This window comes from Mya arenaria, chromosome 1 (assembly GCF_026914265.1).
Source record: "Mya arenaria isolate MELC-2E11 chromosome 1, ASM2691426v1".
Lineage (NCBI taxonomy): Eukaryota > Metazoa > Mollusca > Bivalvia > Myida > Myidae > Mya > Mya arenaria.
The window spans coordinates 14,991,873-15,002,347 of NC_069122.1; the positions used below are offsets into that span (position 1 = coordinate 14,991,873).

At 37.9% G+C, this 10,475-nt stretch overlaps 2 protein-coding genes across 3 annotated transcripts; one reads left to right on the forward strand and one right to left on the reverse strand.

Moving 5' to 3' along the window:
* Nucleotides 1-115: 115 nt before the first annotated feature.
* On the reverse strand, nucleotides 116-3,100 carry LOC128238143 (uncharacterized). Of its 2 annotated transcripts, none has more exons than XM_052953737.1 (5): nucleotides 2,954-3,100; nucleotides 2,353-2,494; nucleotides 1,857-1,948; nucleotides 1,327-1,433; nucleotides 116-818 (listed from the first exon to the last, which is right to left on the reverse strand). In XM_052953737.1, the coding sequence occupies exons 2-5, from the start codon at nucleotides 2,490-2,492 to the stop codon at nucleotides 657-659; spliced, it is 501 nt and encodes a 166-aa protein (XP_052809697.1). In that variant the 5' UTR covers nucleotides 2,493-2,494; nucleotides 2,954-3,100; the 3' UTR covers nucleotides 116-656. The 2 variants fall into 2 exon arrangements, with proteins under 2 accessions (XP_052809697.1, XP_052809688.1); XM_052953728.1 differs by having other exon boundaries at nucleotides 2,929-3,051.
* On the forward strand, nucleotides 2,906-8,829 carry LOC128238136 (uncharacterized). The gene is made up of 5 exons (XM_052953716.1): nucleotides 2,906-3,041; nucleotides 4,185-4,353; nucleotides 5,392-5,516; nucleotides 6,335-6,402; nucleotides 7,755-8,829. The coding sequence occupies exons 2-5, from the start codon at nucleotides 4,202-4,204 to the stop codon at nucleotides 7,932-7,934; spliced, it is 525 nt and encodes a 174-aa protein (XP_052809676.1). The 5' UTR covers nucleotides 2,906-3,041; nucleotides 4,185-4,201; the 3' UTR covers nucleotides 7,935-8,829.
* The last annotated feature ends 1,646 nt before the right edge of the window (nucleotides 8,830-10,475 follow it).

Sequence of the window (10,475 nt, forward strand, 5' to 3'; positions counted from 1 at the left end):
ATGATTAGTGTGATAAATTCAATGTATACTTGCGAAATACAATATACATGAATGTGATTTTAATAGTTTTTTTTTTTTTTAAATGGCTTTAAAACAGTATGTAACACAAAAAAACTAGAATTTGAGTGCTTTATTCAAAACTTTATTTGTGAAATAATACTGCAACAGTAAAATATAAAACTATATAAAAACAAGTGTTAAAGATATAGGATAGAAAGCTAGAATGTATTAAAATCATCAGCCAATTGGCAGTAAAGAATGCTATATACCATGTTCAACATGTATTTAACGAGACAGAAAATAAACAAAACAGAATGTCACACATTCCCAAAAGAAATTTGTTAAAAGAATAATACTGTTTATGAATCAAAATACATTTATAAGAAAGAAAAAATATACATTGTAAAAAATAAATAGCACATTTAATTTTACCCCAAAATAAGAAGTTTCAGTTCACATTCCAGAATTTACACTGTAGTGTATACCTTTTACTAATATTTGACAGCAATATGCTAGTATTATTGTCCAAGTAAATGTTTAAAATTTGAATTATTGTAAAGTTCGTTGTCATGAAACCTCGTTTCTGAAATGCTACCAATTTTCAAGCAATGGAGTTATTTTGAAATGTTATACATTAATGTAAAATGTTCAGTTAACTAGATTTGAGGCACATCACGGGGTTCAACCCTCCAGCTTGTGGGAAATTCCTTTTTCCTTCGTTCTTGTTCCCTCTCTATTGCCTCATGGTAATAGCCATAATATTCACCACGCCCCTCTCGCTGTATCGGAACCCATGCATCACACTTGGGCCAAGGATCCTGAAAAAATACATGACTTTAAAAATGTGACCTTATAACGCATCCTCACTGTTCTCTGCATTTTTCTTCCCTGCTCAAGAGTTGATTTGACAACTTTTTGTTATTTTTTGTTTTGGAACGAGCCAATGTTTGCAAAAGGTGTCTGGAAACCGGTGATATAAGAATGCTGACAAAATCCCAGTTTGCAATTTATCATATTTATGCTCAAGAATTGATCTTTTATGGCTTTAAGCGTACTAATGCTTTAAGAATAATGAGTCTTTTGACAGTTAGATCTTTTCTTTTGTGAGTTATATTATATGACTGCATTGAAGGATTTGGTGCCAAAAATTAGCTGATTCTGATACAAAAATTAAAGAGCAGTCAAAACTGTCAATCTGTGATGTGCAGCTTTAATGCAAGAAGGTACATGTACCAATCAACATTTTGATATAAATGGTGATGGTACCTTTCTGGCATCAACCCAACAAATTATGGTTAAAATTCAAGCTAAAACATAATAAAAAACCTGGAATATATCCTTGGGCGGCATTGAGGGCAGGTTTCTGGTGTATCCCCCCAACCTCAGAGCCGGAATCCCAGACTGCTTTAAACCGATGTTCTTGTGGTAATAGCCTGGAGAAGAGTGATATCTTGAGCTTAACATGTTTGACAATTAAAACAATGGAAACAAAAGGGAAAAGCTTAGTTGCCTTAAATTTGACCAATATCATGTTTAAAGGGACTATTTCATGGTTTTTAAAATGCACTTTATATGGGAAAAAATGATTTATTATGAAGTAAAGTGTGGCAAATCATTATCAAAGAGTAAACTTATTATGATATTAGTGTTTTCAAATGCATTGCGGGGAAAACTCATTATTGATGCCAAGGCATGAGAGAGTCATGGGCATAGAAAATGGTGGCCATCTTGGATGTTGCTTTGGTTACCATGGCAACTGTCTGGACGCCACTTGTCCCTTCGCTATAAGTGAACTTCAATCATGCCCAAACTAGGGACTGTAGTAAGGTTTTTAGGTGTTCAAAAAACATTCTCACCTGAGGGGGTGTCCCGTTGCCGCATAAACGCCACCCATTGGTCATGTGACTGCATATCTATTGCGTCACGCCTCGTCTCCCTGGGCAACGATCTGCAAAATTATTCCCGCCAAAAAATACTTTTAAAATCTAATTTTGAATTACAGTAAGTTTGATTTTTAGATTTACTAAAATATCCCTGCAGTGGACTTCATATGCAACGTGAACATGTTGAAGGCATATATGTAGTTGTTTTGAATAAGTATGAAAATGAGTTAAAATCTAGTGATGTCTATGGATTTCAATTGAATTGTTAAGTTCAATCTAACCAAGTTTGGATAACGAAACAGCCAAGCGTCTAGTAAACACGTTTGCTGTTTGGTTCTCTGCTTGCATTGTATGCGCTGAGGTGAAACAGGGATACAAAACAAAACAGTTTGCTTACGTTAGGTTATCGCGCTCTCGACTGAACGCATTGCATTATAAGTGGAAATAATTTAAAAGACGTAGTTTCTACCTGTAGTCATGGTACTTGGTCCACCCCCTCTCCGAGGGAACGTAGTACCCTGGTCCCTCAAACACGTGAGACATCCCATCTCCGGAGAGGTAGTTGTTGGAGGGGGTCGAGTAGTGGGGCTTGGGCAGTGGGGCGGCCATTTCTGTAATACATGCATATTATGAAAACATCTTTCACACCATGACTTATCACGATAATGTGCATTGAGGTAACTTTTGTTTAATATTTGGACATGCAAATGTTCCCTTTAAAAGCAGTCAAGAGCCTGTTTATGAAACATCGTCGGAAGGCCCTATGTCGGCTATTCATATGGACTCAGTTAACCATGGCTATATGCTTGTATTCTACTTTAATATTCAAAGATTGGCAATGCATTTGTTTAGACAAAGATAAGGACTAAACTCATGAGCCAACAATACTAGTAGTTGGCGACTGCATTTTATAAATTCGTTCGTGCCCTCGAGAAAATAAATCGAACACATATTCATCGCATAACCGACACATTTCGATATATACCAAGCACAATATAATCGAATAATGAATAATTGGCAGTGATTTATTTATTATCTGATTCACCTTTAATTAAATGTCCAATGTTTACCTGTTCACCGGTTCACCTGTTGTTTACTTCCGTTCCCCCTTGCGACGGTGTGTGGGCTTCTATTTCCTAGGGCAGTTTATCCTATGAGGTATGTAAATTGTGTTTATTTAACTTTCTTGTATTTTATTGTCTGAATTACTAGTTATGTATTCATCATACTTTAAGTTAGTAGTTTTACTTAATTTCAAATATAACCGATAAAAAACATTGATTAATAAAAAAGTCAGCTAATACAAGAATATCAATAAAGCCATTTAAGGAAAGATCTGAGTATAATTATATTGAATTGATTTTCATATTAAGGTATTGTAGTTCGATAATAAATTGCTACCTACTTGCATGCTACTGAACTTGCACATTATTTATTGATTGAGCGTATTAATGTTAGCAATGCGAAGGTACAGAGTCATTAAAAAATCATTTTTTATAGCTCAAAAATTAAAATCTAGACGACAATATCTTTCAGTAAGATTTTAGATTTGGTTATGTACCAGTTAATGGTTTATCCAACCGGGAAGGGGAGGGTGGGAAACACACAGGGCTAGATTTAGGTAAAATGCTAATATTTTTGTCTAAATCCCAACCGTTAAGCATGTTAAATTGTAAATAATTTCCAAGTTCCAGGCGTCGAAAATCTTTCTGAAAAAATAATCTTGCCAAGTGTATTTCATGGGCCTGTCAAAGCTCCGTTTGTCGGGCAATACCCGCAGTCTCAAAAATACCCCAAAATCGGAAAACCTCCGATGGTTTGGCACAGCAATGCATTCTGCTAATTAGTTTATAAAACAGTTATGTTGGCTTAAAAGTTTGACTTTGTATATGTATATATGTAGTATGACACGAAGTATTAAAATCACTTACCTATAACACGGCCGAGTGTTTTGTGAATTTGATAATTAAAACGTCAACCGTTGCCGTTGTCGTCATTAGCAACAGCACGTACAATAACAACGTCACATGGAATTATGACGTCATGAAAGTTACGTCATAATCATATAATAGTTTTATGAAGGATTCCTATAGCGACAAACCTTTGGTAAAATAAAGCAGTTCATAATATTACTTATTGTGACTATAAAATTAAGTCTCTTGAGTCTGTTTTTTGGGGGGGTATAAGTCAATGTATTAAACACTAAGATTTAAATGATCGCTTAAGTTTAATCTCTGGTGTAATACGAACCCTCGTTTATGGCTTCCGCCTTTATGATATTTTTTTTCTCTGAATTTCAAGAATCTAACGGAAACAGCATGAATAAAGGCTTGGAGTATAGCACGAGCCACGGCTCCATTCTGGCGGAGCGTGGCCCCAGAAATATGGTTCCCCTAAACAACTACCCGGCCGGTACCGGAAAGAGCATTGTCTGGACTGGAGCCGCGTACTATGTTCCTAGTGAAAACAGGTGAGATGGTAAAATAATACTAAGCTCCGTTTTCAACACCTCTGTTATACCTATTGCTTTCTGGGTACCAGAAATGTTGCTCCCCAGGATCAACATCTGTCCGGTACGGCTGAAAAGGCTCCGCTCTGACCGGGAGAAAAGCAGTTTCTTACCGGGGGGAGGCATTATCGTTTGGACCTGAGGTTAGTGAACCGGGGAGAGTCATCATTTGGACTTGAGGGGGTGCGGAGGCATCATCGTTTGGTCCTGAGTTAAGTGAACCGGGGAGAGTCATCATTTGGACTTGAGGGGGGGGGGGAGGCATCGTCGTTTGGACCTGAGGTAATTGAACCGGGGAGAGTCATCATTTGGACTTGAGGGGGGGAGTCATCATCGTTTGGACCTGAGGTAAGTGAACCGAGGAGAGTCATGATTTGGACTTGAGGGGGGGGGGGGGGGGGGCATCATCGTTTGGACCTGAGGTAAGTGAACCGGGGAGAGTCATCATTTGGACTTGAGGGGGGGGGGAGGCATCATCGTTTGGACCTGCGGTAAGTGAACCGGGGAGAGTCATCATTTGGACTTGAGGGGGGGGGGGAGAGTCATCATCGTTTGGACCTGAGGTAAGTGAACCGGGGAGAGTCATCATTTGGACTTGGGGTGGGGGAGTCATCATCGTTTGGACCTGAGGTAAGTGAACCGAGGAGATTCATCATTTGGACTGGGGGGGGGGCTTCGTTTGGACTAGGGGAAAGGCATATTTTGCATGGTGTGAGAGGAGGGGCGGACAGCGAGAAATGAATCGTCGGGATGGGGTGGGTGGGGGCGTACTTCGTTTGGATTATTATTTGTGCCCATTGAAAATTAGTAAAGAAAATGTAAGCCTTTTTTGTCCGAAATCCCTTCTAATAAAGTATTTCAGCGAACGGGTTCGTAGATATAGCAGGATTTTGTCAGCTTATGCCAAGAATGTTTGAGGGGGCGAGGGGCTTTGTTCTTCTCCCGTTTATTGCGTTAGTAGATACACCATTCACATGTCCGTGTGCATGTACATTATAGGTGGATATCCCAGCACAACTACCGCTCACTACCCCGAGAAGCGCGGAGGGACGCCATCTACTTTGAGCGTGAAGACGATTGGGTGTCCTGGAAAATCAAGAACGATAAACCACACCCACCATCAGGTAAGATATTTACTTCGTCATATGTATACAACCCCACCCGACTATAGATTATAGACCCACCCCATGGAGGCTAGGATGGACGCCATATACGTTAAGAGTGGGGACGAATAGAACACCAACAATATTCAGAGATGCTCAGAGACATACTCATCTTAATTGTGAGATATTTCAAAACATATAAATATAATGTTATTCCAGGCGTCATGTTTACGAACAGCCTTTAGTTTGTGTTCAGACTTTAGTTGCAAAAATGCAAGTCTTCGTTTCATTGTAATTGTAAAGTATTGAATCAGATGATGAAATTTGCTGAATTATATTGCTACTGAAAGCGTAGTTATTGAAATTTCTTTTTTTGTAATTAACTTAAATTGCTTAAGAAAAAAGTGAGCCCTGGTCGTGAGTAAGCACCGTGAAAAGGGGGCAAAACAAGCTATTTTTTATATGTTTATGGGTCCTAAGAAGCCAGTTCTGGTGCATATTCTTAATATGAACGCCACAACTGTCTTATGTTGTGACATCTAATGCTAGTATATCTAACCGACGTGTGATTATGTCTAAATGACCTGTTATTAGGTCTAAAAGGAAAATGCATTAAATAATAATAATAATAATACAAATATTTAAAAAAAACTGTCATTAAACTGTATTGTGCGCCTTTATTAATTATCCAGTTATACCCTTGACCAACAAAAAGCATTTGCCGAATTGTGTCTCTCTGGTTACATTAAATATGCACGTTTATACTTGAATGGAAATTATGTAGACGCCAACTCAGTAATCCGCGTCTTTTTCTTATGAATGTGTCCCTCTCTTACCAGGAATAAGCATGTCCGGCGTGCCCACGTCCTATACAGGAGTTCCCGTCCCCACACTGCTGCCATGGAAGGTAGGTTTTCACCGAATATGTCATGCACCAGTCATTTGTAACCACGCCCCTCCCGCCGGGGAAATGGGCCGTGTTTTTACCTTCAAGGTTGCCCCGCAGTGCCGGGTGACTGCGGTGGTTTTGGCTTCACGCCAAATATAGCGGGGAATTTGCCTTATCTAGGGTCCCTTGGATGCGGGGACATTTGGAGGGTTTTTTTACCAGCAGATCGTCCACGCAGGGCGGAGAATTTGCTGGACCGAAAATCAACGTCCCCGCTATTACCCGGACTTGGGGGGGGGGGGGGGGGGGGGGAGCGTGGTTACAAATGACTGGTGCATAAGCCGATGTGTAATAATTGTTTAATTTTCTGTTTTCCATATGTTCTTGAGGCGTTCATTATAATTCCTGTACCCATTAAGCAGTTTTAAGGTGTTTTTTTATCTTTTGATTTGGCATAAGAGCGGGCGTAACATCGGGACTTAACTCTGAAGTTTAAAATGGTCCAATCCATATCATATTTTTATTGTTTCTTTGATATTGCTCTCTTGGACAAATGTTTTTTTCGGTGTGTCGGGCTGTCAAAATGGAGTAGAAATACGCAACCGTAAAGCCATTAGGACACCTGCCATGTCTATATTCGGCTACAAACAATTTACTCATTTTTTTTTAAATACAGCGTCAAATTAGGTCGAGTTTTATGCGGAAAGAGAAACCTCTTTCATTCAAGTTTTAATAATAAATTATTCATGCTTGAACAAAAGCACTCTTTTTCTGTATTAAGATCCGGATCGTGTTCTGAACGAGTGGCTGATGTTTGTTATTTTTATTATGACATCATTAATCATCACAGGAGCTGCACGATCTATTTCCTGTTGATACCGTAAATAGATGGTTTCATGACACGGATAGCCCGGTGTTGCCGCAATAGTCCCTGCAAATCTGACGATATATCTTAAAGCTTCACTCTCACAGATTAACCGTTGTGACAACTTTTTTTATTTTTTTGTCTTGGAATGAGCAAATTATTGCGTAAATATCTGCAACCCAATGATATAAAACTTCTGACAAAAGATCAATTCGCAATTTTTCATATTTCAGTTCTAAAATTAATGTTTTATTGTTAAAAGCGTTACTAACGGTTTAAGATAAATGCATAAAACATGCATTTATCATAAAACATCATTTGCTTTAACTTATGTATGATAATCTGCAATCTGATCCTTTGTCAGCAGTCATACACCACTGGTTTGCATGCATTTTCGCATAAATTGGCTCGTTCCAAGACAAAAATATAAAAAAGGTGTCGAAACGGTAAATCTGTGACAGTGCAGCTTTGATTTTTTTTTAAATGATTTTCTTTTTTCAACCAGGTTGACGCCATTAACCGCCCTTGGAACGGCGCGGGCCATTTCCTGCCAACCGGAAATAAATGGTTTCACGACACCGACAGCCCGGGGCTCCCGCGAGAGTCTCTTCAATTCTATAACGAAGAAGACTGGATGAAGTTTAAATACATGGTGAACAACCCTTCTATGCCAAAATACAAGTAGCAGAGAAAAAAGGGAATACTGTTGTTGTTTTTTTACCTATATTTCGTGCATTTTGAAAACTAGTATGCACCAATCAATGTTTTGCTCCACCGGGTGTCGGAGGGCAGGGCGATGGGAGTGGCGAGCACACCAATCCACCCAGGGGACGTAGACAAAGTGCTCTTTTTGGTTTCTTCATCCTGACCCTGGTGAAAGTTGCCATAATCCCTCGGCATAAATATTCCCTTGAAAAAAAAACTCATTCCGGCCAAGGGTATTTTCCAGGATGGGGTGGCGGTCTCAATGGGGCTGTCAAAGTCCCGCCTTTCGGGTATCGCTATCTGTACCATGTCCCGGCCAATATGCTTGCCGCCCCCACCCCGCCTCCCTCCTTCCGGTGTGGCAACTCATAGATCGGTGCATGATGTATTACTATTAGTGGTATTTATAGCGTATGTTTATATTGGAAGAATGTAAATATATCATTATAATGTACGTTTTTGAATGCAACTTATTTAAGCATTTACATTATCAGTATTGGAATTTGAAATCAAATAGTTTTGAGGTACATTGCGGATAAACGTATAATGCTTTAGCATTTTTATTTTATAAAAAATTATGTTGTTTAAAATGAACGAAATACCGTTTTACGTATTAGATCATCAAAATAACTGTCATATTAAAAAATTCAAATATTTTTTTTTAAAAGTCTTGTTGTACAACTGTTCTTTTGTTATTAGCCACTTTGTTCCTAATGTGCAAGTTATTGTTATTTCTATATTTTATGTGTGTTTTTATTACATTATTCTATTGATAACTTAATATAATATATTTCTCTACACTGTGCACGTTTTGTATTTTCTTATGATCGTCAGTATTATTAAAAAAGACTGTTAGTATTTTATCAAATAAATTATTTTCATAAACGTTGTTCTTTAATTGTATTCATTGGATTTGGTTTAATGTACAAGATTAAATCGAGTCTTTCTTTCCAAGATACTAGCCCTGGGATATTTGGAAACAAGTACTTCCCTGGGGTGGATCCAGGATTTTACGTTAGAGGGGGTTTATCTTAGGGGCGTAACCTTTTGACTTGCGCCCCACCATCGTAACATAAATTTATTTGGTTTAAAAATGTTAGTGGGGGGAGGGGGGGGGGGGTACCACCCCAAGAAATTTTGGGCGCATTAGACTATTGTCTCATATATTAAAAATAAATGTATTTTTATTGGGGTAGGCATACCCGATACGACCACCCCCACCCCCAATAAGACAGAGATTCTAAAGTTCAGGATTGATACTGAAATCAGGATCGAGAGCTCCCAACTTCAGACTATTGAACGCTTGAATACAATGGTTTATGATCGGACAATTGCATAAACTACAGTTGGAAGTACCTCGAATCGAATATAAACGACTTGGGGAAAACTATTTCAACAGGTATATAAGCCCCTGTGGGCGTGAACCCCTTCTTCTCCCCCGTCTATTGATCAGGGTTGACATTTATCAGCTGTTAGACGGAAATTTTTCGATTAAGTCATTGAATTGGAAATGAAAATTCAAGAAGTTACTTGCCAAAATTGGGAATTCGGCACGGTTTTAATGAATTTTGACATTGGGAAAGGGTCAGAATATCCGATATATGGGATGCCAAGAAATATGTATTTTAATTTAAATAACCTCTAATTTCCATCAAATTTAGTCGTATTTATCTAAAAATTATAGCATTGTCTGAAAGCTGCACTCTCACAGATATACCAGTTTTACAACTTTTTTTTATTTTTTTGTCACCATATCTGCAAACCCGGTAATGATAAAAGGTTGCTGACAAAAGATCAGATCGCAGATTTTCATATTTCCGTTCGCATGTTAATGTTTTATGGCTTAAACGGTTAATAACGGTTTAAGAAAAAAAATGCATAGAACATAAATTTTTGAACTTAAATATAAAAATATGCGATCTAGTTTTTGTCAGCAGTCTTATATAACTGGTTTCCATGGATTTTTGCAGAAATTGGCTCGTTCCAAGATAAAAACAATAAAAAATGTCAAAACGTTCAATCTGTGACAGTGCAGCTTTAATATCAAGTTTTCATATTTTAGTGCTGAAACATTTTTTGTTTGTTTAAAATTTACATAGATAGAAGACCAACTCAACTCCACTTGCTTAATGAATCCATGCCCGAGCGACTATTATTGAAATTGAAATTCTTTGTCCGCCATAAATTTTCAATTATTATGTGCATGAGGAAACTACTTGTATTGAGGAAGAGATGGTATTATTAAGAAATGTGCGAAAACATGATACTAACTAGGATTCAACACTTTTTTTTTTTTTTTTCATTTTGTCTGTTCATTTAAACTGTCTTACGTATTATGCCAGTGGCGGGTTCACTAATTTATAGCGGGGAGGGAGAGGGGTGCAAACCCTCTCATTTTTTTCACTGAGGTATTGAAATGACACGTTTAAAATCGTTGATGCATTTCAACCCTTCATTCACGAATACTTTTATACATCTTATAAAGTGGGCATCCTTATGAAAAGGCATGTATATATTCAAA